Source organism: Hibiscus syriacus, unplaced genomic scaffold (genome assembly GCF_006381635.1).
Source record: "Hibiscus syriacus cultivar Baekdansim isolate YM2019G1 unplaced genomic scaffold, ASM638163v2 tig00112289_pilon, whole genome shotgun sequence".
Lineage (NCBI taxonomy): Eukaryota > Viridiplantae > Streptophyta > Magnoliopsida > Malvales > Malvaceae > Hibiscus > Hibiscus syriacus.
The window spans coordinates 284,136-303,846 of NW_024063295.1; the positions used below are offsets into that span (position 1 = coordinate 284,136).

Below are 19,711 nucleotides of genomic sequence, written 5' to 3' on the forward strand. Positions count from 1 at the left end.
ATGACCCTCCAAAACACAAATCTATCCAAACATGATCAACATTAGATGATTTCATGGTTGTAAATTAATTTACTAAACAGACGAGCTGCGAAACTAAAACCTGTTGCCGGATTGGGAAGGATGTCGTTGGATATAGGAACGGATGTCGCCGGAGAGAGTGATAGATGGAGATGGAATGAGTTGCGATTTAGGGATTTAGTTTATGATTTCAGTGTTATATACCCAAAATTTCAGTGTTGTGATTTACAGATTCTCGTTGCGATTTACGGATTATCGTTGCGATTTACAGATTCTCGTTGCGATTTACGGATTATCGTTGCGATTTACAGATTCTCGTTGCGATTTACGGATTATCGTTGCGATTTACGGATACGCGTTGCGATATACGGATACGCATTGCGATTTACGGATACGCGTTGCGATATACGGATACACGTTGCGATTTACGGATACGCGTTGCGATTTATGTGTTCGCGTTGCGATTTTCATATTCGCGTTGCGATTTTGGAAAATCGCAATGCGAATTTGTACTATCGCATTGCGATTTTCAAGAATCGCGTTGCGATTTTGGAAACTGATTTGCGAATCTGGGGATCGCGTTGCGATTTTGTTGGTCATTTTGGCAAATCCAAAAAAAGGTGGTTAAAATCGTATATTATAACTTTTTTTTGGTCACTGAGGCGATTTTCTCATAAAAATTCTATCAATTTAATCTTTCTACTTTCTGAATTACTTGTTCTTCTCCTGGAAAGGTTATATAACTTTCATGTTTATTTCCAAATATAATATTAGTTCAACAGTAACTTCTTGTTGCTTTATGATAAAATGTAGTTATCTAACTATTTCTTTGATTCGATGGACTCACTTGATTTGAGAGTTTCATAAAAAAAATACTAAACTAGTGGAATTTTTAAATATTAAGAGTTGAATTTTTTAAATTGTTTTGAATTAGGACCAAATTGATAGAATACATACGTTTTAGGGATTAAAACTATTATTATATAAAGTCACATTAAACATTTTTTTTCAATTTTAACAACATAGTGACCTGTTTGAAATGACCCTTTTAGAGAAAAAATGACCCTTTTATAATCGAAGTAATGATTAAGTGACTGAGGTTGTATTTTTAACCCAAGATTAATGGATCGTGAAAAATGAAGCCAATACCCTAATATTATATATGTAGAGATAGAGGTTTGAAGCTTCGTTTTGGAAGACTAAGATACTGAGAGGACGTCAGATGGGGTTAAGAGTCAAAGGTATAGGCATTGATTTTGAGCGATGAGGTTTCAAGGAAAGCTTAGTTTCAAGTTTTCAACGCCTTGCAGGCTGCCTATTGGCCTCTTGTTTTGCATTGTCAAGCGTCAATTTGTACGCTTGCTTCACACCGATTCAGACTGCAGCTTTTTTAATCTGTAATGTGATTTCCAGGCGTTGAGAATTCAATTTCGGGGTGATTGGGGCACGTTCCAAATATTTCAAGAGGTTGAATATGATCACATGAATATGCATGTGTCCACTACATATTGCACACATCCCTATAAAGTGGTAAAAGTCAAGCCTGCTAACTGTGGTATATGTGTCGATTATCCCTATGGATTACTTGTAATTCTATTTCTTTAATAAAAACAAACAAAATTAAACAAATATTACACTCCCAAACCGATCCGTTATAAATGATGAGTCTAAGATGTTATATTGGGTCCCTAAACATTCATTCCTCACAAATTAGGATAAACATAGATAACTTATCATCCATGATAGTATGTTCCTATGCCAAATAAAATATTTAAAATAAAATGTGGAGTCCAATCTCAAAATATGTTTTTTTGGGGGGGGGGTGGGTGGGTTAATTGTTTCCTCTAAAGTTGACTTTAGATCGGGTTATTATCAATTTAAGGTTAAGGATTTTAATGTTATGAAGATACTTTTTCGACTCAATATGGTCACCACTAGTTTTTAGTAATGACATTCGGGTTGAGTAATGTTATATTTATGTTTTTTTTAATGAAGACAATCTTAGAATATGACAAAGATATGTAGTTTCTTGGATTTAGTATATTTTTATTGGATATTTGTAGAGGGGTTTTCTATGATTGCATTTGCCTTGACAATTCGTTTAAGGAAGAATGTTCTTTTTTATGGAATGAAGCTCAATAATCGAGTTCTGATGGGTAAGCATATATCGATTTGCAGAGGCCACTTGAGAGACTCATGAGTATATGAGGTGCTATTCCCTGATCTTTCTCCATTAGGTGAAATTTTGAGGTCGAAAATTTTCTTAAGGGGGAGAGAGTTGTTACAGCTCAAATATCGAAGTTTTTAAGCATTTTAAATGTTTGTGTAATTTGTGAATTTCCTAAAGTGTAGGAATTTAGGGTATTTAAATGTTTTTTTCAGTTTCCTTTATTTTTCTCTTTTTCAAATTTTGTCGTCTGATATCTCTCATAAATTTTGGGTTTTGTTTGATTCATCACCGCCCAAATTGTTGTGGGTGTCACCATCGATACCATTCGATTCATCTTGTAATCCTTGTTCATCTACTGTCCTTGCCCTTTTGTTCACCGTTGTCATCGATAACTGGGTAAGGATAAAACATTTCGATTTTATAAAAATCTGGCGTTCGTTATTCTCCATCGTGATCTATAGTTGGTGATCATGTGTCTTCGCACTACTATCTAATAGATTCAGACAACTCAACTCAACTATGTACTTTTGCTTTGGGTTACGCGTTCCTACTTCGTGAGATATGATATTGTCCACCGTGGAAAGTAAGAGACTTAGTTGGTATTGCTTAGCTACATAAGTGTCCCTTGACCATTGTTCCTCCTTATGTTTTTATACTAAACTCTGTATGATTTACATGTTATTGAATCACCTTGACTACGTAACAACTTGTGTGTCTACTGTTATGCTATATAATTTTTGCGTATAAACATGTTATATTTTCTTATATGTGTTATGGAAGTTTACCTAATTCAGGACTAATGATATGATCATGTATGAATATAGTCTTGCTCAAGTCTCAAGGTTTGAGATATTATGGTGGAAAGTTTACTATTTTGAGTTTCTCTTCGGAGGTTAACTCATATTCCTCTTCGGAGGGTAAGGTCCTAATCTTATTTTTTGTTTTAAGTTCTTCTTTGAAGGTTAAGTCAAGTTCTTTTTTTAGGGATGTTAATTTAATCCGAAAATGAAGGATTTCGATCTGACCCGATAGGGTTTTTTCAAAAAAAATTGGGTTCATGTCGTGTTTGGATCGAATTTTATATAGGGCGACTTCGAGTCAGGTTGGGTTCGAGTGGAGGATGAAAAATCTCTGACTCGACCCAACTCGAGGGTAATAGCTTAATTTTTACATATAAACTTTATGAATAATTACTATAATAACCTCTTTCTATAATATTTTTAATTAGGTCCTTATTTTATACCAGATTTGGTCAGTCAAATCATTTATACTCTAAAATTTTGGGTTGGATTAGGTTTCGGGTAGAGGAAATGTGATTTTTGGGTCGGGTCTGGTCGAGTTGAGTGGAGTATAAGTATTTTTCGGGTCGGGTTAGGTTCGGGTGGATGATATATATTTTTGGGTAAGGTCAAGTTGATTAAAAACCCAACCAAACCCGATCCGTTTCCATCCCTATCCTTTTTGGAGGGTAAAGTCTCCATCCTATATATCGTTTTAAGTTCCTCTTCAGAAGGTAAGGTCCCCATCATGTTTATCTTTTTGAGTTCCGCTTCAGAGGGTAAGATCCTTATCTTATTTTCTGTTTTACTTAATTACTATGTTGTTTAATATCATCTATTGATTACAATATTTATGTTTTTATGTCAATATCTATTTATAATTAGATGATACTGAGCTCTATAGTTCACTCTTTTTATCTTTTCCTTTTAGATTATTCAGATCATGACAAATTCAATAATTAAATGTGGTCTTATTTTCAATTCAAGTATGAAATTATGGTTTATCTAAAATACATTTAATTGTGGTATATATTTGGTTTATGTTAAATGTTTATTTGAGTTTTAAACAAATTAAACACTTGATTTGTTTTCAAGTGTCACTTCGTTGACCAATGTGATCTCCATGATCAGGTTGCAACTCTTATTGGGGTTACAAAACCCTAAAAGCTACAAACCTCATAAATATTCTTAGGTAGTTTCTAATCAACTACTGTCTGAACCTTTTGCAGGTCTACCAAATATCATCGATCGAGATCACGTGCCCTGGAATGTTAACATCAAACAACCAAAATTCACGAACTTGACATATAACTTCTCTACGAGGGTCTGGAGCATAATGTGGAGATGACTATCACGAACGTTTTCTATCCTCGAACACACTAAAATATCATCGATATAGACAACAACAAATTGATTTAGTTAAGGCCAGTTCATTAGGTCCATGAAATCTATAGGCATATTTGTAAGTCTAAACGGCATTACTAAGATTTCATAATGTCCACATTTAGTCCAAAAAGTCATCTTCGATATGTTAGTTTCCTTAACCTTTAATTGGTAATATCTTGTCCTCAAATCAATTTTAAAGAATGCACATGCTCCCTTAAAATGATCAAACAAATCATCAACTCTCGGAAGCGGGTACTTAATTCTTCGTTGTTAGTTTTTGCAATTGTCGGTAATCTATGTACAACCTCATCAAACCATCTTTCATTCATAACAAAAAAATTCAGTCCTCTCTACAATGAAATATTATGGAAGACAAAACTACGATTGAATATCTTCCAATGCAGGACTTAGAACCCTTGATTCATTGATGTATACCAAAATGACCCCACAAACCCTACTAATCATCTTACTAGCTGTCGTTTTTGAAGCCACACGAGCAGCACATTTATTCTCCTCACCGGATATTACTACCTTGGAACCATCTAATCCTTAAAGTTCCAATTGCCTAGCCCAACATCTTAAACTCACCATGCTCCGATAATCAATCCTTCCCTAAAATCACATCAGATTCTCCAAAAGACAGTTTCATTAAATTTGCCATAAACAATTGTCATGAATCTTGATCAGACATCTACAATAAATTTGTTCCACCAATACGTTTAATCCCAATAGACCAGACACTCTAACTTCCATCTCTAATTTTTCACATGGAAAATATTTCTCTCGGATAACCTCTCTACAAATATATGAAAGAATGGATACGGAATACACTAATGCAATAATTATAACAGAGAATAAGGTGAAAATAACCAAGACCACATCTGTTGCATCACAATCCTCTATGGCCTTTACCGCATACTGACGATCGAGGATTCAGTTATCAGGCTTGGCTACAAATCTAGTCATACATCTACTATGTTAACCCGAAGTAGCACTGGCTCTATTGTGAAACAAGCCTCTACCCCTATGAATTGAAGGTATTGGCCTCCCTAAAGCAGTTGGAGCATCATTTGCCTTCCTCATGCAGTTTGTAATGATCCAAATTTTTGAGTCAACGTTTGATCGTTGACTCGAAGTTTGTTTAAATAAGTTGTTATGTTATAGAGGCCTTTTGGGTCGAATCTAAGGCTAATCAAGTAATGAATACCACATTTAGACTTGCCGTGTCAAAGTGAGTCTCCTGGTACAGTTTGGGATCAAACGGCCGCCAGTTTCGAAGGCCGACATTGATCGACGATAACGAAAAACAATGGTGATTGTTTTAAATATTTTTAAATTTAATAATAGCAAAATATTATTTTATTATTTATTTTAAATTATATAATTTTAATAATATTAAAAAAATGCCATGTCATAGAAAAACAATAATAAAATAATAGAGAATAACAAAAATATTCAATGTATAAAGGTTAGTGAATAAATTGAAAAACTGAAAAGATAGTAAATGAAATAAGAGAGAGCGTAAAATTATGTGAATAAATTTGTATATTTTTATAATAGAGAGACTAAAATGAATTTTACATATAATAAAAGAACTTGTAGTATACTTTAACCAAAGTGTAGCGGCAAATGGTTACCTTCGGTTTACCAAAACTATAAAATATACAAAACGTTGTTGTCACCGAAAATTAATACATTGAAAGTAGGGGTGTGTAAAATTCTCCGACCCGGTTGACCCGATCTGTCGACCCGCTGATCCGGATATAAAAAAATCGGGTAATTCTCTAAAAAAAAATTACCCGGTCGGGTCGGGTACCCGGCCCGACATTTCTCGGGTCGTGTCCGGGGTCACAAAATCTAGTTTTTCCGAGTACCCAGTTACCCGAGTACCCGGTTAGTTTTTATTTTTTTTTATTTTTTTATATATAATTATATAAAATATAATGAATTATTTATATTATGGATTATTGTATTTTGTATTTTGAACTTTTAAATTTTATGTTCGGATATTAGAGTATGTAATTCGAAGTTTCGAACATTTAAATTTGTGTATATATTTTTTAAATTAATAATTTGAAAATAAAAAATTAAAAACCAGGTATCGGGTACCCGTAACATCCGGATCGGGACACGGGCCGAGAAATCGTCGACCCGGAAGTTCTGGGTACCCGGAAATCGGGTACCAAAAATCCGGGTACCCGGATTTGCACACCCCTAATTGAAAGCATTTGGATTATTATTATTTTATAAAGCTATAATTAACTTTTTTTTTCACGAATTTAGAAGAATTTATGAATCGACGATGATATTTTTATTGTAAATTTAATACTAAATTGATTTTAGAAAAATAATTGATTATTATATTATCAACTATTATATGATAATATTAGAAGTAATACTAGTTAATTAAATTAATTAGCATTATATGATATTAATATTAAATTAATTAAATGCAGTTCTAATCAATAATAAAATAGTAGAGTCAAGATCTAAGCACATTTACACATTTTCAAGATTGTTGAATGAGTGAAATAGATAGTTGAGATAAATGGTAGGAAGCAAGAAGAAATGTAATGGGAAAAACACAAGGAGATAATCTTAGCTTTCTATTTCACTTATTCGACGATACTAAGAAAATGTAAAACTAAAAGTCTTACACTAGGTGTAAGTAGATCTTAACCTAAAACAATAATTGTAATACCCAATTTTCGTTTTATCTGTCCTTTTCAAGACCCAAATATTTTTATTGTAGTTGATTTTGAAATATGATACATCAATCAACTTGCAATGAATTTTCAGACGAGTTCTGAGCATTTTCAAGGCATGATATCTTATTAAAACTAGATCAACTTTTAATTAGCTTTCCAACGTCTTTTGAAATATCTCAATCGGATTTTAGCAAAGACAACGCATGTAAAAAATTGAATACGTGTTTAATACATGACTTTAATTTATTACGAATTTTTAATTATTTTATTAATTATTTATAATTAAATTCAACTTTAGACTTTCTTTTATTTATTTGGGAGTAATTTAGGATCTTATTATTTATGGTAAGATTTATTTTATTTTAATTTGTGTATCTAGTAAGACTCTTGGAGGGTAAAAAATATATTACTAATGAAAACATTGCATCAGGTTACAAAAGATTCACCCACACCATCAATTCATCCCCTACATATATGTGAAAACAAAATAATAAGAATGCTAAATGTAGACATTATTATTTATTTTATTTTTGAAGAATAGGCGTGGACATTATATTTTTATTGTTTTTGATAATATAAGGTAAGTACAAGGTAATATCTATTTAAAGATAATTATCAACCCTTTGACATTAAACGCTCATACACTTGACATTCCTAGTGTTCGAACCCGAGACACCTCAAAGAATAATAACAATTTTTTTATCATCGAAGTCACTGGGATTCATGCATGTATAAAGGTTAAAATGCTTGAAACGATGACATTCTATCTTACTCGTGTTTTCTTATCTTAATGATAATAAAATACTTGAAATAAAGACAGATTTATTCTACCCTACCAATAACCTTAATAACCTTATACATGATTAACCTTGGTAGCTACCCAGTCGTGGCTCTATACAAGAGATGACCACAAGGCATCCCAAACACGCGGGTCAAACAGAGCAGGCATTCTATTAAGAATGTCCAGGGCTCAAACGAGACAGAAGATCGACGCCTATGTCGCAATGCTGTGAACCAGGATACAATCCATAATCATTTACCAATTATCATCATATGCAATATTTCCATCCCCTCGAAAAGTAAACCTGCATGGCTACAGGTAGATAAAATAGATACGAACGTGACATTGTTCAGCTTAGCTGTCGAGCTCTTGAACATCCGATAAAATAACTTTAGTAACTCTTCAACTCGTCCGTGGATTCTAAAGCCGAAAATCATAGCACTCCATAGAACAACATAATTGTCTGTGATTCCTTCAGACACTTCTATTGCATAATCCAAGCTACCACATTTTGAGTACAATCGTATGAGAGGCCCCTATGAAAGCATTATTACCGAAGCTGTTTCTAGTGACATAACTGTGAAGGCATACGGCTTGGCGAAGAATACCTAATTCCGAAGAAGCACAAGAACCTTTACCATAACAGCATTATGTTGGATTCCACTAGACATCATATCTCTAATGATCCCAACAGATTTATAAGCCATCCCATTTAGAGTATACCCGCTAAACAAAGCAACCCAAGCGACTACATCTACCCCGAGCACTTTGCTGAAGATGTTAACAGCTTCATCAGGTGACAAGCACTTCACGTGCAAATCGATTGGAGCAATTGAAACTGAGATTTCTAAGTCAAAAGCTCTCTTAGTTACAAGTTCATGAATCCTCCCCGCACACACTTGCAGTGCATTAACGACTATAACTGCGTTATGATAACATCCCTTGTTGATCATTTCCTTGAAAAGCTTCGATGCATCAACAACGGCTCCGTTATGAGATTAGCAACTAATCATTGAGCTCCATGTTACAACATCTTTCCCTTCTATCGTCCCAAAGAAAATTTTCTGCTACTTTTACACTATCTTTGCACACAAATTCAACAATGCGTCAACCAAAGATAGTTCACTTTCAAACTCTCCGAGAAATAAAACCATGTACGGTCCTGCGAAGCTTAAGATTCATCAACTAGCACAGGCTGAAATTAAATTAACGAGTAACTAGTGTCATGCGATCCGAACCACATTTCAAGTAAAACTCAATTAAAGCAGAAACCAAAAACAAATCCAATCTAAGCTTTTCATGTTTCCACAAATAACCATGTGATCTTCCCTTGTTTAAGCACTTGAACCTCTGCACCAGCCTTTATAGCCATAGTATAATTATCAGGCATATCTTCCTCCCCCCTTTTTTTTATATCAGATTCCATGTTTTTGAATAATACCCAAGCTTTTTCTCATTGTATATGTTTAGAATAAGCTCTAAGAATTGAGTTCCACAGATAAACAGTTATCTGAGGCATTTCGTCGAATAGTTTTTGAGCATCATCAATGGAATTAAAGTTTGAGCAGAAAACCCAGTTTTGAGAATCTGCGAATGTAATTTTGCAGTTGATTCTCCATTGTTATATGCTTTGCATAAATCGATCAAAAGCTCTCTCCCTTTCATGTACAAAAGGATGGAATCCTAATTTACTGAAAAAGAATATTACAAGCTTTTAACCTTTTGGGGTGGCTGATCATCTGAGCTTTTGATTATGGTCAATTGGCCATGGGCTTCGAGTTATTTTGAACCATAGCACACATGAACTGATAACCTATTTAAGTTCAACTAGAAGAAAGCTCAAATCTGATTCGATCATTCTCAAGCCACACACAAGTAACTTAAGTTATCAATCAAGCCAAGTGTATGGCGAGTTTCAAATCAAGCTTGAGCTTCTCACTTTTCAAGCTCGACTCTGTTCCACCTAAGGGATGATCATGACTTGGTTTTGCACTCCTTTTACACGGAGAGTAGGCCTGTAAAGTTTTGGTTATTCTACTTTGAAAGATAGTTCATGATTTCCATTTCCACAAGCCTCCGGGAGGGAACCAAACAAAGCATTAGGTATTATAACAAAACAAAGACCAACATAAGCTATCTTGGGATAAATGCTATTACCCTAACCATATCTGGCATCAATGCATAAACCACAAAAGATTAATGCCAGAAAAGTACAAGTAGTTTTTGACATGGTGCAAAGTTTAAATTGAATAGGCAGGAGCAAAGTTTTTGACAGGGTGAGCAGGCAAAAGGCAGTCTAAAGAACAAGCCCAGATCGAGAAATTGTTACAACAAATAAGATACAATACAACAACAACAAATTGAGAAATTGTGTGTATATCTGCCCCTGGTCTCAATGATTGCTAGCTTACATTTTTTTTCTAACATTAACACCATGGGGAAATAAAAGAGAGTGGTGACAAGCTCATGTCAAATCTAGAAAGGGGCAAATTAATCCACCAAGTGCAAATGTGTCTTGAACTGGGGGTAAAAAACAGACTAGACGCCTAGTTCATATTCCATACACAAATTTGAAATTCTATTTCACCTATACGATTCATAGGGTTGTCCACACTGCATGCCTTCATATCAGCATTCAGCACTAAGTTATAAAGTTCAGGCTGAAAAAGATGGCAGGATAAATAGTCATAATCTGGTCATAGAAGTGTACTGAAATTCAAGAGGTATCTTGAAGAAAGCAAGTTACAGGTCAAATCTTGTATTATCCACAAATGAACAACTTCAAGTGCATAGCATGATCTTTCAAATGGATGTATAGTTTCATGTCCAAAACAATTGGAAGAAGGCAGATATCACAGATGCCACAAAATGCTTCAAGATCATATGGTTCACATTCATCCAGCATGCAAGGAAAATAAAGCATTTTGACAGGTTATGCAGTCATGAAAAATATGAGAAACAAAACAGAATTCTCCTTAAAATTTCTGAAAGTCTAGAGTAAAATTAAGTTTCAATCTTGGGACTTACCATTCTCACAGTAATACACGTGTTTTACTAAGTTCAAACGAGACAGAATTTGTTTCATTAACTTTCAAAACTGCTTCCTCTTGTTTCTAAAGAGTTTGTCTCTTTTTGCGTAAACATAAGAGAGGGCAAGGAAACCAACTGCGGAAAATGATAATGCAGCCCACGGGAATGGTGGGTCCTTGAAACAAACAAGTGAAGCCTCAATTTCTTTTGATGCAGTGTAAACAAGATCATGAATAGCATAGAGATCATAATCCGAGGACTTCAAGTAATAGAATGCCATCTCAAAGTCAAAATGTGACAAAGCCGAAACTGTTTTGTCCAGCTTATACCTGAACAAGTTCCATCTCTGTATGAACTCAACATGCTGCTTCTGTTTAAGAAGATTTCTATCCCCACCATGTGCATCAATAGATTCGAGAACATCAATAGCACTAGTTAAACTGTAATTCAACAACGTCAAGATAAAGTTTCTCCGAGCTGCATCCTTCTGCACAAAAGACAATGATGAAACCTCTGAAAATGGTCCAAAAGGTGTTTGACCAACACTCCATGTGTAATCCACCAGAGTACTGTTATGTGTAGGGCTCCATATCAAATGAGTCGGCGACACTCCCCACATACTCTGTAGAATCGAACCAACAAGTGGCCTCTGCAGCTCCCTTGTACGAGTAAAAACATGACGACCATTACAACTGTAGTCACTCACCGTTTGAGCAGTTTTTGTCCTAACAGCGATAACCATATCTCTAAATGCAATAGTCTGATGATATCGATCAAGCAACAAAGTTGTATGATAATCCAAGTCAAACACATAAACAGGAAGTACCCTACTACTAAATTCCTCCTCGGGCAAGCCTGCAACCCTCCTAAACTCCTCTGCCGAATCAGACAATATCTGATGCAATCGTTTCGAATCCAAATACTCGCTCACAATCAAAGTATAGTTATCGAATAGAAACCTTGAAGTAAAAGAGTTGGTCGACCTAGACACCGCAAAAGAACAAATCGAACACTCCTCATACTTAACGCTATACTTTTTGAACTGTAAACTCTGGTTGCCGAACAACAACTCACCATCATTTGCCTCATCACGAAACGATTTTTCAATCACATTCCACTCCAAACCACTTAAATCCTCACTTCCAGATGGGTGAATATGGATAAGCTGAACAATTAAAGTATTCTCAAAATGAACAGGAATTCTTAGAGGAGGAACAACAAGTACCTGATAAGCACTGTATATCAAAGAAGCCAACTCCGATAGCAAGGCTTTATCGGATTTGGGTCTTCCATGTAAAGCTGCTAAAGGGTGAAACTCACCTCTAGGTAGTACCCCATCACCAGATAAAGCCGGCCCGTAGTCAACCGGACCTGCCCCGAGATCAATCCAAAGATACCTTTTACTGCCGGTCCAAAGAGAGCCCAAGCAATTAGTGTAGCCTGCCGAAGAATCGGCATGATAGTAAGAGTATGCATAAGGTTGCTTGGAGGTGACACCCAGATTGAGGATATAGATGTAAACGGAATTACTAGTTTTCTCGGATTCGAAATGGCGGGAAATGATGGAGTCGACGGTGACATACGAGATGGAAAGGAGAGGGGTACGAAGGGAGGAAGGAGAGGAGGAAAGGGCGGAGGAAATAGCGGCGGAAAGGGAAGATGAAAGAGAGGAGGAAGACACAGAGACGTCAAGATGGAGGGAGTGGCTGATGGAAAGCGAGTGAGGGGAAGGAGAAGAAGAGATGAGGTGGAAGTGGGAGGAAGTAACGGAGGATTGGAGGAAGGTAGTGAGGAGGGAACTGGAGGAGGAAGAGAAATTGGGGCCAACGAGGCGGATATGGAGAGGGATAGGGACGGAAAGGGAAAGGAGAGAGGAGATCAAGGAAGGGATGTGGAGAGGGCCAGGGGAGGAAGAAGAAAGGGATTTTTTGAGGGAAGAAGGGAGGGATTGGAAAGGGTCATTTGTGGATTTGGGGTCGATGCGGGATTGTTGGGTTAAAAAGGAGTCGAGTCCGGGGATAGGGGCGGCGGAGCTGAGGAGGATTGTGGTGGCGGAGCTGAGGAGGAAGAGGAAGAAGACGGTGGTGGTGGGCATTTTCAAAGCTTGGTTGGAGTACTTAAACTGGGAAGACTGCCTAATATGTATATCGTCCGCTACACTGCTTTGGATTTCCAGTTTTGATCTATTGACCTGACCATGTACTTAACATTTTCGTGTTTGCTAACAGGTTTTTATGTTTAAGGGTTAAATAATTGTTTAGTCACCCATTTATTTTTATTGTTCTGTTTTGGTCACCCTATCTATTTGTTTTTAAAATCATACCTAACTTTCATTTTGATTTTTTTTATCGCTTGCAGTTAAAAAATAATTAACGTGTCACCATAAGGTAGTTAGATGTGTGGGTTGTTATTTGGGATTTGGGGATTCAATATAGAGTTTGAGGTATAATTTGGAAGTTTTAATTTGTTTATTTTTATTTTAATCCTAGGTAACAAAAATAATAATTACTTAATGCAATAAGAGTGATCAAAACAAGAATAATTCAAAAGTTTAGTAATCAAATTAAAAAATTTGAACTTTAAATAACCAAAATAGGAACAAAAAGATAGTTTAGTGATTAACTGTGTAATTTGCCCATTTTCTTTTTAGCTTCATATGTATATCTTAATATTACAAATTTGCAGTCTCCTTACATGAAACAATACGAAAAGAGCAGAGATACAAGTTTATCATTCATCAGATCCATCCGAATCACTAAATGTTTGTGTACCCCAGAATTTCGAGACATCCACAACTTCGTCATCACATTCTGACACAGCCGGACGAGTTGCTCCAGAGAAATCGCGGAAACTGACAAGTCCCTGACTGTCACCGTAACTGGTGGTAACGATTCTGCATGCATTCACGGCCATGACTGAACATCCGATCTTGGCACTTCCGAGCTCTGGACGGTTACAGAGAAAAGATTTTGTTCGTTTGCCAGTGTCAATCTCCCAAGCATGAACAGAGTTATCCCCCAGCCCCCCAGTAACTATTTTATATGGATCCATATGCAGTAGTGTCACCGAACCCATATGACCATCTAATTCGGTAACCGGTTTGAGTTCTGATGCCTCCTGGCTTCTCCTAATATCCCAAAGCATTGCTCTGTGAATTCAATGCAGAAATTTGGATATTAGTTTCAAAAACGGAGGTTAAACAATCTTAAGTTTGTATCAAAACTGACTTTCAACAAATGGAAAATGAAAACCAAGAAAATACCAACTTAACATGATTAGAAGTTAAAACTATCGTTAACAAGTTTTCTCGATGGCAAATGAGGAAACATGGTATGGAAGCCCATATATCCTCGAAAAACAAATCATTATTTAAAACATAACACTTTTTAAGTATTACATCTAAAAAAGAAAACAATTCCTTTAACAACAAACTGTGGATAATTTCTATTGGTAATAAATAAGATCATTTAAGCTGTCGTCATTAAGTAACTGTAATTCTAACAAAAAACCTAACTCCGCATTCATACATTGCCTTTTTATACATTTCATCAGGATAGTACAACATGATTTGTGGGGGCCGACAAATCCATCTGCTTTTCTTTCTAAAAAGGACCTCACAAATGCAAACAAGGAAAAAGTTTTTCCTAAAATGTCAGCTATGCATTATCTTGAGGATATGTAAAGATCGTCTTGTTCAAGCTTTTGTTGATTACCAAACAACAGTACCATGATAAAGGGAAAATTAAAGCCATGGATTCATAATCACAGAAAAGCTCTTACTTGCCAAGTCCGCCGGTGCATATTAAAGATTTGGAAGGCATAATGGCGAAGGAGTATAGTTTTGGTTTATATACTGCCACAGTGTAAACCTTTTGCATTGTCCTTAAATCAACCACCACCACAGACGAACCAGAAGCAACATAAAGCAAGGCTTCATCGCATTTCATGGCCACAGGAGCACCAGGCACGGAAGTCATTCCCACACAACAAGAAGAACGAATAGCTGATGATGTAGTCGTATCCCAAACTCTCACCTGTGAACCCAATATGGTCAAATAGTATTCAACTGTTGAGAAATCTGAGTATAAAAATGAAAAAAAAATAGATGATGTTAAGAAGCAAAAGTTCAAGAACAAAGGCGAACATGATACCTTGGAATCCTTTGACATGGTTACCAAAAGAGAAGGTTTGTACCTGAAAAATGATGGGGTGTCAACTATTGATTATAACTAAAGAACATATAATCAAATGTACAGAATATAAAACTCAAACTTTGTAATGTTTGTTTTAAGTTTGAACAAAGAAAGGGAGAAAACTCTTCTTGAAGAAACAGATTCTTACCCAGCAACTGACATCAATGAAACAGGTTTCTGATGCCCATATAGTGTAGCCTTTAAAGCTTGTTGGCCACGTTTTCCGCTAGAGCGAAGGGACCAGAGACGAACAGTGCCATCTTCCCCACCACTTGCCAATACTTTGACACCACCATCACCTAATAATTTATCAGATATGATGGAAACAGGACCATTATGACCTCTAAAGCACCGTTGACAAGCACCCTACAAGAAAAGCATGAACCAAGACATTCAACCAGAACAGAGCCAAGAAAAATAGGCTTACATCCTATCCATAACAGGAGCACAAAAAATTATAATAATGAACAACAAACAGAAACTGCATGTATGCCCTCCTACTCGAAGCAGTGCAACGAATAAATCAAGGTTAGTTATATAGCTCTGTTGAAAAGGAAAAAGAAAGGGAATGTTTGGAATAATACCTTCCACCACAGACGAATTGAGTGGTCACAACTTGAGGTTACTAAAACATTTTCATCTCGTTGCATCTCATTTCGAACTAAAGAAGTTTCATCAAGTGGAAACAATCTGCAGAACAATCATACAAGGAATATTGAAAAGAACTCAAGCTTTTGCATATTGGCATACCCGGTTCCGGTTCCTAGGGACCAAGTACATCAAAACCGGGTGAGCCAATATGCCTCCCACTTCGAAATAAAGAAGTTCCATTTAGCAGAAGCCATCTGCAGAGTAATATTAAAAAGAACTCTAGCTTTTGCATATAGGCATACCCAATTTTGATGCCTAGTGTCCATACTCCTTATGTAAAATATCACAAGTAAATCAACAGACTACCACCAAGAAAACCATATCCCCTATTGTAAATGCAATGCCACTTATTCTATAAGAATATCCACAAAATATTTCTCACCTCATGCATGTAATTCTTGCATTGTGATCACTCATTCTAACATGCGAACCTCCACTCAAAGAGCTTCCGGTTTTCATCATTCTTATGATCGAACCCTAGGCAAACAAACTTAAAGTAAGCTTTGAAATGGTGCTCAAATGTAAAGCATCATGAGTTAAAAACAAGATAAAGAAACTAAATGGACATACTTGAGAAAAGATTATATCATTCTTATCAAGAAGTATATGATCAAAAGGCCTTGCTTCAGTATACAAATCTAGAACTAAAGGATCGGAAAATTTGAACTGATGCAACGCCGTATGCCAATCCAAATAGGCCTTCCTCACTCCTGAAGAAGAGCTAGATAGCATTTCTAGCGGCCAACGCAGCCTAATACAATCAAATACAAAATAATGAACAAATAAATAAAAATCACTGAATATTTTTTTTGTAAAATTCAACCTACTTTTCAATCGTATTTTACAAAGAAACGAAATTCGAGCATGCAAACAATTGCCTTAAAATAAAATCTCTATTTTTAAATTCGAATCCTAAAAAGGAATAACTGTATCTTCTTCTTCTTCCTATTGGAATTATATAAACAGTTTCGAGAAAAGGAACCTGAAACGGTGGAGCCAAATGGAGTCGGAATAAGCGATTTTTTTGAGAAATTTGGAGGTCATGGCGAGATTTGAAAGGTCCTGAAGGCTAAGATAGGTTGCGCAATGAGCCAACGAATCTTCGTCCAAATCAGTGATCTTTGTCATCGTCGTCGCCGCCTCTGTTGTTGCTGTGTGCAGCTGTGAAGCTGGTGGCTCCGCTATATTTCCTTCTTTTTCTTCCGAAGTTTGGAAAAGGAAAAAAAAAAATTCCCCTCAACTTCACAGTAATGTTGTGTTCTCTAATGTCAAAATAAAATAAATATATAATTGACACTTATAATTTTTCTAATTTATTTTATTTTATTTATAATATTATATTATATATTTATTTTATTTAAGAATTCTAATATCTTGTTCTACCTAAATCATTTATTATTAATAAATTTGAAGATGATTTTATTATTTTAGTAATTAATTAACATAATGTTATTCCTAAAATTTTGTTGGCCAAATAATTCGGGTGGGAAAAATATATCAAAAAGTACAAGGGTTGAAAATTTATTTTAGGATTTAAGTCGCTTGTTAGCGTACTTAATATTCATTGTGTAAATATGACAAGTTTCATAAAATATAATTAATAATTAAAATTTGTCATGTTCTCACATGACGAGTTTAACACAAATTTTTTGCAGCTTGCATGGCAAGTTCTAATTTATTAATATATTTTATGAAACTGGCATGACGACATTCATGTGTTAAAAAATACATGATTCAAACTATCTAACCCGTTGCTCCTCCTATGCGGTTAAAAATTATCGATATCTATAATGTAAATACTGGAATTTACGGGGTAGGTATCAACCCGCTATTTCTTTTTCAGGTTTTCAATTCAGGCCCGAATCACAAAAATCTTTAACCATATGCCCGACCACCCGCTTCCTTTTTAATTTTATATTTATTTTATATTAAATTTTCATTTTCATTTTCAATTCACAATTTATTTGACAGTAACGTTCTAAATTCTAAATTTCTTAATTTATTACATCATAATATTTCAAATTATTTCTCAAATTAATTTTTAACTTCAAAACATTTAAATTTAGTTTTATTTCTTTAGTTTTGTACTTTATATTTTTAAAGTTAGATTATGTAATTTGAATTTTTAAATTTTTAAGTTTTTATGTGATTTTTAAAAAAATATAATATAATTCAAAGAAAAAATATAAATTAAATATGAATCAAGTACTCTAGATTCGAAAATGCGGGTACTCGAATATTACGAGTACCCAACATGTGAGTATTCAAAGTTAATAAGTTAAGACACGGTCTGACATTTTAATACTTAAAAAATTGGCATAATGCAAACAAATGCCCCTAACGTTTGGCATTATATGATTTTGTGCCCAAATCGTTTTTTTTTTGGAGCAGTTCTACCCACAACGTTTGTTTATGAGGCATAAGTCCCCCCGTTGGATGGAATCCGTCAGTCAACTGACGGTCAAAGGGTTCATCTGACGTGGCATGCACATGTGGCCATCGATGGTGACGTGGTATTTCCATGTCATTATTTTTTTGCTGATGTGGAATTTACACGTCAGATTTTTTAATAAAATATAAATAAAAAAAATGTGAAACAGTATGAAAGTGACACATGTCACTCTCCTATTGGCGCATATTTGATAGAAGGGATGAAAGGCTCACAACACGATGGATTGGGTTCGAACCTGGGGCAAGGGCGTGAAATGGGATGGCCCTTGCCACCAGGCTAGGCATGTTACTCGATAAGTATGTCTAACATTATGCTAATAAACCAAAAATAAATGTCCAGGTTTTAAAAAAAAATATACGAGCGTTTAGCATACATATACGCTTCAAATGGTATTTCACCCCCAAACCCAAGTATCCCCAAATAAAATCAAACCAAAACCCTAATCGCATTTCCCCTTTCAATTTTTACTCCATCAAATCTCCTCTACGAGAACGAATTTCCGAATCTTTTCCCCATTCAATCTCTCCCTCTTAAATGCAGTAGAAGGTGAGTTTAGTTTTTAAAGAATAACATCGATTATTTGGGTTTGTTTCGGCATAATGGGTTTGGTTAAATGTTTTGGTTTATGTCATTGTGTCGAAGCATTTGTAAAATATTTGGGTTTTTCTAACTTGTGGGATGTTAATAACTTGTGGGTTTTGCATGAAATGGTATATATTTGGGTTTGAGGCTTTATTGCTTGGGTTTCTTGTAATGAATCGAATGTGGAAAGCTCAATTTGGATGCATATATCATCGGTGGGGGACTGCATTTTGTAGGGTACTTTAGTGGTGGGGACTGCATGTTTGATTTTTTTATTGGGAAAGTGGTCCCCTATGTTCAACATCAATTATCTATTTTTTACACTATTTGGGTCCAGATAAATGGATACATTCCTTCTATCACAAAGACACATACATTAAAGCATATAAATATTCTTTGCAACCTATTAATGGGCCTCAAGATTAGAAGAAATCTGGAATTGAACAAGTTCTTCCACCGGTTGATAGAGATATGCCTGGAAGGCCTAAGAAAAATCGAAGGAAACAAAAAGATGAACCAAAAAAAGTCAAGCTTGGACATGTTAGCAGGATTGGTCTTATTATGACTTGTAAAAGATGTGGTGGACAAGGTCATAATAAAAGATAATGTACTACAAACCAGGTATTTATAGTTTATGTATTCAAATTGTTTTAAAAGTTTAAGTTAATGTTAGATTTTTATAGTATAATTTTCTGTTGCAGGACCTTAATATCGATGGAAATTCTTCGATAAGACCACCAAGTACAATCGATTCAAACCCAACACACGTATCAAGGAAAGGAAAAGGAAAAGACATGTGTTACTTCTGATAGATCAATGAGGAAAAAATATATGAAGGGATAGGCCTTTATACAAATTTGGGGACCGGAGAGCAGACATTCTATGTAAGAACATTTTAAATAAGTAACAGTATTTTTTCGAAAACCTAAATAATGTTTGAATTTTCTAATATGTTATCAGT

General features: G+C 35.2%; 2 protein-coding genes and 1 pseudogene across 3 annotated transcripts; all 3 read right to left on the bottom strand.

Moving 5' to 3' along the window:
* Nucleotides 1-7,953: 7,953 nt before the first annotated feature.
* LOC120177416 lies at nucleotides 7,954-9,507 on the bottom strand (annotated as a pseudogene).
* Nucleotides 9,508-10,750: 1,243 nt separating this feature from the next.
* LOC120177513 lies at nucleotides 10,751-13,015 on the bottom strand. Its single transcript, XM_039183640.1, has one exon. It carries the CDS (start codon nucleotides 12,965-12,967, stop codon nucleotides 10,934-10,936), a length of 2,034 nt encoding a protein of 677 aa, XP_039039571.1. The 5' UTR covers nucleotides 12,968-13,015; the 3' UTR covers nucleotides 10,751-10,933.
* A 516-nt stretch (nucleotides 13,016-13,531) lies between these two features.
* LOC120177406 (uncharacterized WD repeat-containing protein alr2800-like) lies at nucleotides 13,532-16,941 on the bottom strand. 2 transcript variants are annotated; one of them, XM_039183565.1, is made up of 8 exons: nucleotides 16,699-16,941; nucleotides 16,287-16,467; nucleotides 16,099-16,193; nucleotides 15,650-15,755; nucleotides 15,214-15,431; nucleotides 15,024-15,066; nucleotides 14,653-14,906; nucleotides 13,532-14,020 (listed from the first exon to the last, which is right to left on the bottom strand). In XM_039183565.1, the coding sequence occupies exons 1-8, from the start codon at nucleotides 16,842-16,844 to the stop codon at nucleotides 13,603-13,605; spliced, it is 1,461 nt and encodes a 486-aa protein (XP_039039496.1). In that variant the 5' UTR covers nucleotides 16,845-16,941; the 3' UTR covers nucleotides 13,532-13,602. The 2 variants fall into 2 exon arrangements, with proteins under 2 accessions (XP_039039496.1, XP_039039497.1); XM_039183566.1 differs by lacking the exons at nucleotides 16,099-16,193; nucleotides 16,287-16,467 and having other exon boundaries at nucleotides 13,533-14,020.
* Nucleotides 16,942-19,711: the final 2,770 nt, after the last annotated feature.